Below are 16,045 nucleotides of genomic sequence, written 5' to 3' on the forward strand. Positions count from 1 at the left end.
CATGAGCAGGGAGGTTTTGTAAGAGATGATCTTCAGATCCACTGACTCCAGAGGCTCAAAGGCATGTGTGCAGCCACACACAGTGCCTCCAAAACCAGTGCCAGTACTGTGTGGGTGCAATAGGTTTAGAAACTGGTCTGAAATGGTGTACACCTTTTAAGAACCGCACAAAGAGAGCACTGAAAAGGAACCAGCCTTTTATAAAGCCCTCTCATGGAGATTCAGAGGTATACCTCTAGCCATCAGATTGGCCCTCTCAGGGGCCAGGCCCATAGGAACCAAATCTCCGGCCTCGTGTGCCAAACCTGCCCGTGCGCCTGAGACAACAGGTCCCTGCACAATGAAGTTGCCACTGGTCCCCGCCTAAAAGGCAAATGATTTCTGCAGACCAAGGCTGCCTGGGCCAATGAGGAGCCACAATGTTGGCTGAATCAGAACCACTGGCAGAAATGTGGGTCTGCAGCCACCGGTGCGCCAGAGCGTCCATTCCCAACGGGGCACTCGGGTCCCTCATTGAGAAAAATAGATTAGTTTTCTCGTGATGTGTAAGGAAATCTACCTCTGCCGAACCTCTCCAATATCTGGGCAGCCACCCAGGCGTGTAGTCTCGACTCCTGAGGAAGAGGGCCACTCTGTGACACAGTCCATACTCCCCGAATTAAGCAACCCTTGCAAAGTACGCCCCACACTTGGGGGCACACGTCTGTTGTGACCACCTTGCGGAACAACACCTGTCATCCCCGAAAACATGTCTAGGACACCTGAATCGACTGGTTTAGGTTGCGAGATGCATCCAAGCCCCTGGATAGCACCCAGCACTGGAATAGCCGCATCAATAATAGTTTCATGGGAATGACCACTATCATAGAAGCCATCATCCCCATTAGGCGTGGGAACTGGTGAAAACGTACTGTGCTCCCCAACCAAAATTGGGCCAAGTAGCGCTGGAACCCGGATATCTTCTCCGGGGATAGAAAAGCGCTGCAATTGGGTTAAACAGCTCTTTTTCTGGTTTACAATAAAACCTAGATACTGAACATGGGACACTAGCCTGGATGTGTGTAACACAGCTTGTTCCCTTGACTCTGCTGCTATCAGCCAATCGTCCAGATAGGCCAACACCCTCAGCCACTGGCCCCTCATGGGTGCCAGAACTGTCTTCACCACCTGTGAAAAGACGCAAGGCGAGAGGGACAAGCCGAATGGGAGGACCAAAAAATTATAGGCTGTCGCCTCGTAATGGAACCTCAGGGACTTTCTTTGACTGGGGCAAATGGGCACATGACAGTACGCATCCTTTAGGTTGATGGTGGTGAAACAATTGCCAGGACGCATGAACCGTAACAACCGTCTATGTGGAGAAGAGACACTTTCATTGCACCCACGTGGCAGACGCAACCCTTTTGACACCAATGAACACTGTGGAACTTTGGGTTGAGACAACCATGTGTATGCGCTAAGTTTTAGGCTGAAGCCCGGTCCACTCTGGGTTTGGGGGCTACGACAATTAGTGGCATACCCTGTTTGGCAGTACCCCATGGGGGTAATTCTGTCACAACGAGCCTCACCAGGTTTAGGCAGTAAGATGCATCCTGGTCACCAGCTGGCACCCAGCGCTGGACTCATGAAGTTCATCAGAAATTAAACCAATATAGAACTCATAGCTATAGGCTAGCTATTGCTAACTCCCGGCTAGCAAACGATATTACTCCAGCTACATGACCTCTTTTGCCAATTGGCCTGGACCCTTTGTCGACACGGAGCCCCGCAGATCCGTCACGACTGGGCTGCCGACGTAATTCCATCCGATGTGCCCTCAACCGGCCTTTGTCGGACGTCGATGAAGACGCTTCTGCTAGCCCCGGCCTGCTAACTTTATGAACGCCGTGTCTCCCGCTTGCTAGAGTGTAACAACTTCCCTGTTCCAACTATTGCTGTTCACTGGACCCTATGATCACCTGGCTACATAGCTGATGCCTGCTGGACTGTTCATTAATCACGGTACTCCATTTTGTTTATTTTTGTTTATCTGTCGGCCCCAGCCTCGAACTCAGGCCCTGTGTGTAGTTAACTGACCCTCTCTGCCCATTCATCGACATTTTACCTGTTGTTGTTGTCTTAGATGATTAGCTGTTGTTATCTTACCCGTTGTCTTAGCTAGCTCTCCCAATCAACACCTGTGATTACTTTATGCTTTGCTTTATGTCTCTCTCTAATGTCAATATGCCTTGTATACTGTTGTTTAGGGTAGTTATCATTGTTTTATTTTACTGTGGAGTCCCTAGTCCCACGCAACATGCCTCAGATACGTCCTTTGTCCCACCTCCCACACATAGGGTGACCTCGCCTAGCATAACTAGTACCTCCAGAGATGCAACCTCTCTTATCGTCACTCAATGCCTCAGTTTACCTCGACTGTACCCACACCCCACCACACCCGTCTGTACATTATGCCCTGAATCTATTCTACCACGCCCTGAAATCTGCTCCTTTTATTCTCTGTCCCCAACGCACTAGACAACCAGTTTGGATAGACTTTAGCCGTACCCTCATCCTACTCCTCCTCTGTTCCTCGGGTGATGTAAAGGTTAACCCAGGCCCTGTGTGTCCCCAGGTGCTCTCATTTGTTGACTTCTGTCCTTTATTCCTTTCTCGAGCGTGCAGACGCGATGTCAACAGTTTGTTCGATGTTCCCGAACAGATTTAACTGGGTTTCCCAAATTAAGCACTGGGTAGCTGCAGGAACAAGGTTGGAGAGCCCATGGTATACATTGTTTGGGCGGAATATCACCTGTTGGGGCAGTGAGAGCATGCTCCTCAATCAGTGGTTGATGCGTGGAGTAAAATAGGTGTATTTATATTTATTTTTAAGGTGCTCAAATTAAGCACAGCTCCGCTATAAAACCGAAATAGCCTACAAAACGGACCGGTGGGAAAGCATGCGACCTCCATTCGCTATTCAAGTGCATACCAGATGACAACTTTTTCTAATGCCCCCGTTCCTGCTCATTAGATAATGGGCCATTCTAAATCGAAACAAATTTTTACATAGTAGTAAAGATGAGATTAAATTGAGAATAGTCTGATGGTTGAAAATATGATCACTTGATTAGAGAACAGCTGTGCAGCCTGAGGCAAGGAGCAGAGTGCAAGCTCTTTTTGCTACTTTGTCAAATCATCACTAGCCTATAGTTGCACCATGAAGCCCATATATGTTTTGATTTCTAAGACATTCAAAGGTTTCTATCATTCACAACTAAAGTTGCCAAATGACTATAAATCTAGCATCAGTTTTACGCTCAACATAACCACTTCATATGCGGTCGCGCCGTAATGGGAAAAATATTACTGAGGAAGATATTGCCACTCTTATTTGCTATCTCTTCAATCTAAGTCTTCAGGGAAGTGTGTGCCCTCACACCTGGAGGGAAGCAAAAGTCATTCTGCTAACCAAGAATAGCGACGCACTCTTTACTGGCTCAAACAGCCGACCAATCAGCCTGTTACCAACCCTTAGTAAACTTTGACAAATAGAATAAAATCTAAATAAAATTTGATTTGTCACATGCGCCGAATACAGGTACAGAACTTACTTTGAAATGCTTACTGACAAGCCCTTAACCAACAATGCAGTTTAGAAAATATTTACTAAATGAACTAATGTATTTTATTTTTTTTAAGTAACACAATAAAATAAGAATAATGAGACTATATACAGGGTGTACCGGTACACAGTCAATGTGCAAGTGGTGGTAGAAGCTGTTAAGGAGCCTTTTGGACCTAGACTTGGCGCTCCTGACCGTTTGCCGTGCGGTAGCAGAGAACAATCTATGACTTGGGTGACTGGAGTTTTTGACATTATTTTGGGCCTTCCTCTGACACCGCCTAGAATAGAGGTCATGGATGGCAGGAAGCTTGGCCCCAGTGACGTACTGGGGTGTATCTTTTCAGTCCACTGAGGGAGAAAAGGTGTTGTGGTGCTCACTTCACGACTGTCTTGGTGTGTTTGGACCATGTTAGTTTGTTGTTGATGTGGACACCAAGGAACTTGAAGCTCTCAACCTGCTCCACTGCAACCCCGTCGATGAGAATGGCGGCGGGCTCGGTCCTCTTTTTCCAGTAGTCCACAATCATCTTCTTTGTCTTCATCACGTTGAGGGAGAGGTTGTTGCCCTGGCACCACACGGCCAGGTCTCTGACCACGTCCCTATGGGCTGTCTTGTTGTTGGTGATCAGGCCTACCACTGTTGTGTCATCAGCAAATTTAGTGGTGGTGTTGGAGTCGTGCCTGGCTGTGCAGTCATGAGTGAACAGGGAGTATAGGAGGGGGCTGAGCACACACAGGTATTACAGACTGACAGGGAGAGGTTGAAAATGTCAGTGAAGACACTTGCTAGTTGGTCAGCGCATGCTCGCAGTACACGTCCTGGTAATCCGTCTGGCCCTGCGGCCTGTTGAGCTGTCTAAAGGTTTTACATCGGCTGCGGAGAGCATGATCAGAGTCTTCCGGTACAGCTGGTGCTCTCATGCATGTTTCAGTGTTATTTGCCTCAAATCGAGCCTAGAAGTAGTTTAGCTCATCCGGTAGGCTTGTGTCACTGGGCAGCTCGCGGCTGTGCTTCCCTTTGTAGTCTAATGGTTTCTGTTCTGTAGCTTAGTATCTGCTTCATCTGACCACTTTTTTATTGATCTAGTCACTGGTGCTTCCTGCTTTAATTTTTGCTTGTAAACAGGAATTAGGAGGATGGATTTATGGTCAGATTTGCCAGCTGTATGTTGATATTGTCGTCGTTCAGCCACGACTCCATGAAGCATAAGATGTTATTTTTTAATGTCCCGTTGGTAGTTTAATCTTCCCAGTAACTTGTCCATTTTATTGTCGAAAGATTGTATGTTTGCTAGCAGAATTGAGGGAAGTGGGGGTTTATTCGATCTCCTCCGATTTCTCAGAAGGCAGCCCGCTCTCCGGCCTCTCTTTCTCCGCCTCCTCTTCACGCAGTTCACTGGGGTCAGGGCCCGTTCCCGAGGGAGACGTATATCCTCCGCCTCGTCAGAGTCGTGAAAGAAGAAAAAGGATTCTGCTAGTCCGTGGTGAGTAATCACAGTCCTGATGTCTTGAAGTTATTTTCGGTCATAAGAGACAGTAGCGGCAACATTGTGTACATATCATTGGCTGTGTGAAGTTGCTGGATATTGGCGGGAAATGGAACACGCTGTCGTACCTGTCGGAGCATCCCAAAACATGCTCAATGGGTGACATACAGTATCTGGTGAAGTAATACAGTATGCAGGCTAAGTAAGAACTGGGACATTTCAGCTTCCAGGAATTGTGTACAGATTCTTGCAACGTGGGGCTGTGAAACATGAGGTGATGGCGGCGGATGAATGGCACGACAACGGGCGTCAGGATATCATCACGGTATCTCTGTGCATTCAAATTGCCATCAATAAAATGCTGTTTGTTGTCCGTAGCTTATGCCTGCCCATACAATAACTCCATCTCCACCATGGGGCACTCTGTTCACAACATTGACATCAGCAGACTGCTCGTCCACACGACGCCATACACGCTGTCCCGGTACAGTTGAAACCAGGATTTATTCGTGAAGAGAACTTCTCCAGCGTGCCATTGGCCATCAAAGGTGAGCATTTGCACACTGAAGTCAGTTATGACGCTGAACTGCAGTCAGGTCAAGACCAAGATGAGGAGGGCGAGCATGCAGCTGAGCTTCCCTGAGACTGTTTATGACAGTTTGTGCAGAAATTCTTCACTGGTTCAAACCCAGTTATATCAGCTGTCCGAGTGGCTGGTCTCAGACAATCCTGCAGGTGAAGAAGCCGGATGTGGAGGTCCTGGGCTAGCGTGGTCACACGTGGTCTGCGGTTGTGAGGCCGGTTGGATGTACTGCCAAATTCTCTAAAACGACATTGGAAGCGGCTTATGGTAGAGAAATGAATTCAATTCTCTGGCAACAACAATGATGGACATTCTTGCAGTCAGCATGCCAATTGCACGCTACCTCAATGCATCTGTGGTTTTGTGTTGTATGACAAAACTGGACATTTTAGAGTTGCCTTTAGTCCCCAGCACAAGTTGCACCGGTGTAATGATCACGGTTTAATCTGCTTCTTGATATGCCATACTTGCCAGGTGGATGGATTATCTTGACAAAAGAGAAATGCTAACAGGGATGTAAACCAATGTGTGCCAAAAATTTGAAATAAGCTTTTTGTGCGTATGGAACATTTCTGGGATTTTTTTTCTTTCAGCTCATGAAACATGGGACCAACCCTTTACATGTTGCGTTTATATTTTTGTTCAGTATAGAACCCTGCATGGTGCCATTTATGAATTATGGCTATTATTAAACATGTTTGCTAAGAATATAATTTAACAATTAAAGAATGGACAAAAGAATACCAGCATAGTTTAGAATGTTATATGCAAACAATTTGAAGACAATTATAATGTAGAACTCACATGCAGTTGTCAGCAGCAGCCGAAATAGAGATCTGCAACATTCTTCTAATGGCTTTATGAAATAGTCCCCTCGATTGACTCCACACTTAAACACAATTAGCTTATTGTCATTGTCAGGCTGGGTTTGCAGCTCTATTTGGTATATCCAATTATTGCCTAGCTTGTAGCGTGGCAAATTAAAGTAGCTTAGCTTTTTCTGTTTAGCTAGCCAATTTATCTAGCTTACAAACATGCTAAACACATTGCGCTTTATTCTTATTAAAATATAAAACATTTAAGACATGACAGGGTAGTGTTTTTCCCCAAAAAAAGTTTTTATTTATTTGTCGTAATTTTACAACTATTTATGCGGTTTTGGCAGCCTTGGAACGCCTTTTCTTTACCACCACAGGCTTCTGGCTCATCAGGATGGCGCTGGCACGACGCAGCGCAGCCTAGGAAAACAAAGCACACCACTCAAATAATGACTCAAGATGTTAGACTGAGATCGATCTTTACCTCAAGGTGTCAAACTCATTCCATGTAGGGCCTAGTGTCTGCAGGTTTTAGTTTTTTTCCTTTCAATTAAGTCCTAGACAACTAGGCGTGGGGAGTTCTTTACTAATTAGTGACCTTAATTCATCAATCAAGTACAAGGGAGGAGCGAAAACCTGCAGCCACTCAGCCCTCCGTGGAATGAGTTTGAGACTTGTGCTTTACCTGCTTAGGGTCTAACCACTAATCCATCATACAACCTTAAGCCCTACAGGTTTATTCAAGGTCTATAGCGGCAAGGGCCAGTTTCCTGGACACTGATTAAGCCTACTGCTGGACTAAAAAAAGCTATTTCATTCGGTAACTGACATTGAACATACTTTAGTCCAGGGCCAGGATTAATCCATGTCAGAAAAAGAAAAAAATTCACCGTCAGTGAGATAGATACTCAATGTCTCGGCTGTAAGCTTGGGTAGCACTACAGCAGTCTGCAATCCTAGTCCTGAATCCCACAAGGTATACAGGCTTTTGTTCCAACCCAGCGCTAACACACCCGATTCAACATATAGTGCTGGGCTGGAACAAAAGCCATCACACCCTGTTGGTCCCAAGGACCAATATTGAAGACCAACAGAAAAACATGAGGTTTAGTAGATAGAGGGCTCACCATGCGCAGGTCGTTCCTGTAGTTGTTCTTGCGGATGATGTGCCTCAGGCTGTTCAGAGTGGCGCGGGAGTTCTTGTTGATGGTGATCTTCTCATATGAAGTGGCAGGCTTGCGCTGGCCTGAGGAATAACAAGAAACGGTATCATTAACATGACCAAGCTCCCTCAATTCTCGGAGTACGCTCTGACTTAAAGCAATGAGTCATGAGCGGTTAGATCCACATGAACGTGGATCACAGGCACAACAGCGACCTAATATCTTTACAACAACACGAAGCAGCGAGACAACTTTGCTACGGTGATTTACGACCGAGGTGGATTATCATGACAGGTATCAAAGCATCACCACATACAGGTATGTGAACAGTTCTTGCATTTCCTGGTTGTTATTAGGGAGGGGTGAAAAACAAACCAAATGTTTCGGCATCACACCATCATCAGTGTAAAAAGGTCAGCACACACAGCTAGTATAACACTCTTGACTAAAGTACTGCTAGTGATACGTTGTCCCGTAATGCACGCGTGGCAAACGGATCATTCATTTTCCAGAATGAATGTTCATTGGTACATCTGTGTTCGTAGTGTCTGTGCTGCTTGGAATTTGAGTTGAAACATAAACAGGGTATGAAAGGTTAAATTCTCTATCACAGTAAAATAATGTTACGGTGTGTTACGGTGTCCATATGACCGATTCTGTTGGACCAAACCTCAAATAGCGAGTTGAAACCATTTGTCAGAGAGGAAGATGTGATCTCTCATCTTTGTTGTTGTGAGTGGTAGGGGGAGGGGCTTGGGAGATAGCAGTGAAGCGAGAAGTTTCACTCTCGCCAAAATCAGTCCAAAATAATCCCAATGCGTTTCTATGCACTTATTTTGAACCTAAGCTTGTTGCCTGCCCTCCCGCCTAAGGGACAACGAATCCCATTGTTAGGGCGGAGACATGAGCATCTAGTCATTATATACAGATTAGAGGTCGATCGATTAATCGGAATGGATGATTAATTAGGGCCGATTTCAAGTTTTCATAACAATCGGAAATCGGTAATTTTGGACGCCGATTTTGCTGTTTTTTCCCCCACCTTTATTTAACTAGGCAAGTCAGTTAAGAACACATTCTTATTTTCAATGACGGCCTAGGAACAAACGGTGGGTTAACTGCCTTGTTCAGGGGCAGAACGACAGATTTTTACCTTGTCAGCTCAGGGATTCAACCTTTCAACCTTACGGTTAACTAGTCCAATGCTCTAACCACCTGCCTCACGAGGAGCCCGCCTGTTACGCGAATGCAGTAAGAAGCCAAGGTAAGTTGCTAAGCTAGCATTAACTTTTTAGGGATAGGGGGCAGCATTTTCACTTTGGATGAATAGCGTGCCCATAGTGAACTGCCTCCTACTCTGTCCCAGATGCTAATATATGCATATTATTATTACTATTGGATAGAAAACACTCTGAAGTTTCTAAAACTGTTTGAATTATGTCTGTGAGTATAACATAACTCATATGGCCGGCAAACTTCCAAACAGGAACTGGAAATTCTGAGGCTGGTTGTTTTTCAACTCATCACCTATTCAAATCCCAGGAAGATATGGATTTGTTTGCACTTCCTACGCCTTCCACTAGATGTCAACAGTCGGTAGAACGTTGAATGAAGTTTATACTGTGTTGTGGGGCCGGATGAGAGGGGAATGAGTCAGTGGTCTGGCAGATTGCCAGTTCCTGGTTCACGCGCATTCCACATGATATCGCCTTGCGTTCCATAACTTATACAGACACGAAGGAATGCTCCGGTTAAAACGTTATTGGATATATAACAACATCCTGAAGATTGATTCTCTAAGTTTGACCAGTTTATTCGACCTGTATATAACTTTTTGAAGTTTTCGTCCGACGTTATGCGTGACTTGCACGAGCGTTTGGATATGTGTACTAAGCGCGCTAGCAAAAGTAGCTACTTGGACATAAATAATTGACATTATCGAACAAAACAACAATTTATTGTCGAACTAGGATTCCTGGGAGTGCATTCTGATGAAGATTATCAAAGGTAAGGGAATATTTATGATGTAATTTCGTATTTCTGTTGACTCCAACATGGCGGAGATATGTTGTTTTTATCTGAGCGCCGTCTCAGATTATTGCATGGTGTGCTTTTTCCGTAAAGTTTTTTATTTTTAATCTGACACAGCGGTTGCATTAAGAATAAGTGTATCTTTAATTATATGTAAAACATGTATCTTTCATCAAAGTTTATGATGAGTATTTCTGTTATTTGACGTGGCTCTCTGCAATTTCTCAGGATATTTTGGAGGCATTTCTGAACATGGCGCCAATGTAAACCGAGATTTGTGGATATAAATATGCACATTATCGAACAAAAAATACATGTATTGTGTAACATGATGTCCTGAGTGTCATCTGATGAAGATCAAAGGTTAGTGATTAATTTTATCTCTTTCTGTTTTTGTGACTCCTATCTTTGGCTGGGAAAATGGCTGTGTTTTTTGAACTTGGTGGTGATCTAACATAATCATATGTTGTGTTTTCGCTGTAAAGCATTTTTAAAATCGGACACGATGGGTAGATTAACAATAGGTGTATCTTTCATTTGCTGTATTAGACTTGTTAATATGTGAAAGCTACATATTTCATTTTTTTTTTTTTAATTTCCCGCGCTGCCTTTTCAGCGGAATGTTGTGGGGGGGGTTCCGCTAGCGGAACGTGTGTCCTAGAAAGGTTAAACTTATCTTATAAAAAACAATCAATCAATCATAATCACTAGTTATAACTACACATGGTTGATGATATTACTAGTTTATCTAGCGTGTCCTGCGTTGCATATAATCGATGCGGTGCGCATTCGCGAAAAAGGACTGTTGTTGCTCCAACGTGTACCTAACCATAAACATCAATGCCTTTCTTAAAATCAATACATATGTACAAGAAATCCAGGCTAGCAGGCAATATTAACCAGGTGAAATTGTGTCACTTCTCTTTCGTTCATTGCGCGCAGAGTCAGGGTATATGCAACAGTTTTGGCCGCCTGGCTCATTGCGAATTAATTTGGCGTAATTATGACATAACATTGAGGGTTGTGCAATGTAACAGTAATATTTAGACTTATGGATGCCACCCGTTAGATAAAATACGTAACGGCTTCGTATTTCACTGAAAGAATAAACGTTTTGTTTTCGAGATGATAGTTTCCGGATTAGACCATATGAATGACCCAAGGCTAGTATTTCTATGTTATAATTAAGTATATGATTTGATAGAGCAGTCTGACTGAGCTATGGTAGGCACCAGCAGGCTCGTAAGCATTCATTCAAACAGCACTTTCGTGCGTTTTGCCAGCAGCTCTTCGCAATACTTCAAGCATTGCGCTGTTTATGACTTCAAGCCTATCAACTCCCGAGATTAGGCTGGTGTAACTGATGTGAAATGGCTAGCTAGTTAGCGGGGTGCGCGCTAATAGCGTTTCAAACGCCACTCGCTCTGAGAGTTGGAGTAGTTGTTCCCCTTGCTCTGCATGGGTAACGCTGCATCGAGGGTGGTTGTTGTCGATGTGTTCCTGGTTCGAGCCCAGGTAGCGGCGAGGAGAGGGATGGAAGCTATACTGTTCCACTGGCAATACTAAAGTGCCTATAAGAACATCCAATAGTCAAAGGTTTATGAAATACAAATCGTATAGAGAGAAATAGTCCTATAATTCCTATAATAACTACAACCTAAAACTTCTTACCTGGGAATATTGAAGACTCATGTTAAAATGAACCACCAGCTTTCATATGTTCTCATGTTCTGAGCAAGGAACTTAAACGTTAGCTTTCTTACATGGCACATATTGCACTTTTACTTTCTTCTCCAACACTTTGTTTTTGCATTATTTAAACTAAATTGAACATGTTTCATTATTTATGAGGCTAAATTGATTTTATTGATGTATTATATTAAGTTAAAATAAGTGTTCATTCAGTATTGTTGTAATTGTCATTATTATAAATAATGACCTGCTGGAGGTCATTTTGCAGGGCGCTGGCAGTGCACCTCCTTGCACAAAGGCGGAGGTAGCGGTCCTGCTGCTGGGTTGTTGCCCTTCTACGGCCTCCTCCACGTCTCCTGATGTACTGGCCTGTCTCCTGGTAGCGCCTCCATGCTCTGGACACTACGCTGACAGACACAGCAAACCTTTTTGCCACAGCTCGCATTGATGTGCCATCCTGGATGAACTGCACTACCTGAGCCACTTGTGTGGGTTGTAGACTCCGTCTCATGCTACCACTAGAGTGAGAGCACCGCCAGCATTCAAAAGTGACCAAAACATCAGCCAGGAAGCATAGGAACTGAGAAGTGGTCTGTGGTCACCACCTGCAGAATCACTCCTTTTTTGGGGGTGTCTTGCTAATTGCCTATAATTTCCACCTTTTGTCTATTCCATTTGCACAACAGCATGTGAAATTTATTGTCAATCAGTGTTGCTTCCTAAGTGGACAGTTTGATTTCACAGAAGTGTGATTGACTTGGAGTTACATTGTGTTGTTTAAGTGTTCCCTTTATTTTTTTGAGCAGTGTATATATTTTTAAATTGGCCGATTAATCGGTATTTTTTGGTCCTCCAATAATTGGTATCGGTATTGAAAAACCATAATCGGTCGACCTCTAATACAGCTCTCTGATGTAAATGGGAAGGTGCGAACGTGACCAGACCAAAAAGTCAACATGAGAACAAGTGGACATAAATGCTCAAAAACAAAAAAGACAAAATACCTTGATTCTGCGATACAGGCATTTAGAATATTGCGCATAAACATAAATTCTAACTATTTCCAATCTGACAATGGGGTGGTAGATTCTCAGTCTGCCCTATGGCTCAGCTCACATGCCTACACCCAAACCATTAACTGACACACATGGCAAGGATAAGTCATCTGAAAGATCCAGCTTAGAGGCCCAGCTCCTGAGCTCCCATCAGCAGCAATTCATTTTAAATGGAATATGAATGTGTTCATGCAAAAACATTTAGTACATTGAATTGTACCTCATCAATTAATGCCCCCTAGTCAAACCGTATCGTTCCTGTATCATATCAGAGCACATGCATCTATACATGTTTTGAATCTTTCATGAAAGGATGCACATCTCTAATTTTCAGCAATTAAAATTGTAAAAGTTTTGTCTTTCTACACAATAGTGCAACACATTTTTCAAATCTGGGTGGGAAATTCTATAAAGTATTCAATAATTGTGTGCATTTTGGATGGAATCAAGGCATTAGAATGTACCAGAGGCCACCAAAATAGAGCTCCCCCGGCTACTTTTTCCATTTGACTGGCTACTCCATGTACTTGTGGAAAACACTGAATAATGTAGATCATGTATTCCATTGTACTACGTAGTGACATACATCTTGCCAATTTTCTTGCTTGATCATGTGACACATCCTTGAAATAGAAGCCAGGTGTGTGTGCCAGCCATTTCACACGGATGATTGCTTGATGCCAAAACTTTTGGTTTTCATCTTTTATTTATACACTTTACTGCACTATAAAACTTTTGGCCACTATGAGGTCTGAATAAACATCTTTAGTTTTGCATTCAAGCCTCAAAGGGATAAATCCAAAACTTCAATAGGTCTCCCATTTCTTCCAGTATCCTAAATTTGACTCCTACGCACCCGAAACCATTTCGTATAAAGGACTTAAAAATATCTATCATTGGTATTTTGGACAACCATGTTTACCTGCGCGTTTCTTCAGCACAATAACCACACCCTTGCCATCAGCTGCAGGCTGAACACCAACAGTCTTTCTGTGCACTAGGCCGTTGAAACGGAAAGAGTTCTTGGACTTCAGGTTGTTGGGCTCCTGGTAAACAAATGAGAAATACATTTGACTAACAAATCTTAAATCCTCAAATCAGCAGCAAGAACAAATCCTGCAACAAGACCCTGCATGGTCAATCATGTACATTCAGACCATAGACACATTCCAAAGATATCAACACACTCAAAGAGCATGTGACTGCATGCATGCTCTACTTCATGATCCACGTGCAATTGTGGGGTACTCTTACTAGGACCATCTGTCAGTTGTACTCACGGTACTGTAGGTCTGTCCGTTCCTCTTGATGAGGAAGCTGGAGCAGTTCCTAATGACCATCCACTGCAGATGAGACGACATGTTGACTAACCTGGGGCAGACAAGAAGCGTCAATAGAAGTTACATAACAGTAACCAAAGACATGTTCCCCCAAAAACTATCAGCTTACTCTCAGTACTTGTTCTAACGTTTGCTAAAAACCAGGCTATAAATCATAAATTTTTCAGGACCGGTTTGAGTCCCATTTCCTGTAGTTATCAAAAATGTACCTAACTTACCATCCACGTTGGCGAACTGAAGTAAATTGAATTTACTAAATGGCTAGCATGTTTTTCCTAGCCACTGTGCTTCCCCACAGGTGTTATTACTACCTCTGAGGGTTTAGAGCTTGAGGTAGTCACCTCATTCAAGTACTTGCGAGTATGGCTAGACGGTGCACTGTCCTTCTCTCAGCACATATCAAAGCTGCCGATTGAAGTTAAATCTAGACTTGGTTTCCTCTATCGTAATCACTCCTCTTTCACCCCAGCTGCCAAACTAACCCTGATTCAGATGACCATCCTACCCATGCTAGATTACAGAGACATAATTTATAGTTCGGCAGGTAAGGGTGCTCTCGAGCGGTTAGATGTTCTTTACCATTCGGCCCTCAGATTTGCCACCAATGCTCCTTATAGGACACCTCACTGCATTCTACACTCCTCTGTAAACTGGGCATCTCTGTATACCTGTCGCAAGACTCACTGGTTGATGCTTATTTATAAAACCCTCTTAGGCCTCACTCCCCTTTATCTGAGTTATCTACTGCAGCCCTCATCCTCCACTCGTTCTGCCAGTCACATTCTGTTAAAGGTCCCCAAAGCACACATCCCTGGGTCGCTCCTCTTTTCAGTTCACTGCAGCTAGCGACTGGAACGAGCTGCAACAAACACTCAAACTGGACAGTTTTATCTCAATTATGGACACCCTTACTGACAGTTGTAGCTGCTTTGCGTGACATATTGTTGTCTCTACCTTCTTGACCTTTGTGCTGTCGTCTGTGCCCAATGTTTGTACCATGTTTTGTGCTACTATCATGTTGTTGCAACCATGCTGTGTTGTCATGTGTTGCTGCCTTGCTATGTTGTTGTCTCTTGTCATGATGTGCTTTTTGTCATATACACACACATATATATATACATACAATTTTTTTTTATTATCCCAGCCCCCATAGGACTTTTGCCTTTGGTAGGCCGTCATTGTAAATAAGAATTTGTTCTTGACTGACTTGCCTAGATAAATAAAGGTTAAATAAATACAATTTTACATCTGCATTGTTTGCTGTTTTAGGCTGGGTTTCTGTATAGCACTTTGACATCTGCTGATGTAAAACGGGCTTTTTAACTTAGATTAAATTGGGTAGGAAGCTACAGTAGCTAGCTATCTAGATAAATTAATTGAACATGTGGCGTGGGGACTTAACACGGTATTGTCAAACCCTTCCGATTAAAGACATAAATGAATGCATTACCATGCCAACAATTGATCAAATTGACAGTAACATTAGCTAAACCAGATTACAAATGAGGACAAAGAGCGAAGACCCGGGTTCTTGCATTGGCTGAACCTTGCCAGCTAGCATAGCAGACCGAGTTAGGCCTAGCAGCAGAATGACAGATTTGAAGTATTTATATTAAACATTCGATCAAATTATCGGTACAAACAATATCATACCTATGTAATAAGAATTTAAGTTATTATGTCGTTAAACGATTAGCAACCTAAACAACAGACCGGTCAAAAATGTAACTTTTGCATACGACGACTAGCACACTAAGAGACCACGTTACCTTTCGGAGGAGGAAGAGGAAAGAAAAGGGCGGAAACCGGATTTCATGGACTATTTGTTAGATCATTGCACCAAAGACAGTACACTATAAAGATAGGCAGAAACTGAAATCCCGGATAACGCTTGTAGGCAATGTCATGGCGACGTTGGCTAGTTAAGCTCATGCGCAGTAACACATCAATGGGTCTAAAAGGTAGTCTCCAGCCGTACTGCGCATGTGCAAACCGTCAAATCAAAGGCACTCCTTCGATATAAAGTTGTTTTTGACGAAAATGAAAACGTGTCAGTTTGTCACTTTCACGAGATTGGAGAAATAACATGTTCAACTACTTAAGACGTTGGCTCGAATCTAGGTTGTGTCTTTTGATTTACAGAAAAGTAACCAATAAAATAATATTTTTTCACTTCTCTCATTGACTTCTCAAACCCCAAACCCCGGCCTGGTCTACTTGGTATGTTTTTGTCTCGCAAGCTTTCTAGAAGTCCCGCGATGTTGCGCCT

The 16,045-nt window shown here is 43.4% G+C and overlaps 1 protein-coding gene across 1 annotated transcript; it reads right to left on the minus strand.

Moving 5' to 3' along the window:
- Positions 1-6,773: 6,773 nt before the first annotated feature.
- Positions 6,774-15,653, minus strand: LOC120026040 (60S ribosomal protein L28-like). The gene is made up of 5 exons (XM_038970824.1): positions 15,546-15,653; positions 13,717-13,807; positions 13,359-13,482; positions 7,623-7,741; positions 6,774-6,915 (listed from the first exon to the last, which is right to left on the minus strand). Exons 1-5 carry the CDS (start codon positions 15,590-15,592, stop codon positions 6,826-6,828), a joined length of 471 nt encoding a protein of 156 aa, XP_038826752.1. The 5' UTR covers positions 15,593-15,653; the 3' UTR covers positions 6,774-6,825.
- Positions 15,654-16,045: the final 392 nt, after the last annotated feature.

The sequence above is a fragment of the Salvelinus namaycush genome, chromosome 31, assembly GCF_016432855.1.
Source record: "Salvelinus namaycush isolate Seneca chromosome 31, SaNama_1.0, whole genome shotgun sequence".
NCBI lineage: Eukaryota > Metazoa > Chordata > Actinopteri > Salmoniformes > Salmonidae > Salvelinus > Salvelinus namaycush.

Excerpts from the sequence above, each read along its gene's own strand:
- LOC120026040 (XM_038970824.1), bottom strand. The coding sequence starts at position 15,592 with ATGAAATCCGGTTTCCGCCCTTTTCTTTCCTCTTCCTCCTCCGAAAG. Across the intron at positions 13,483-13,716 it reads ACGGACAGACCTACAGTACC|GAGCCCAACAACCTGAAGTC; the intron begins GTGAGTACAACT and ends TTTGTTTACCAG. Across the intron at positions 6,916-7,622 it reads ACAGGAACGACCTGCGCATG|GCTGCGCTGCGTCGTGCCAG; the intron begins GTGAGCCCTCTA and ends TTGTTTTCCTAG.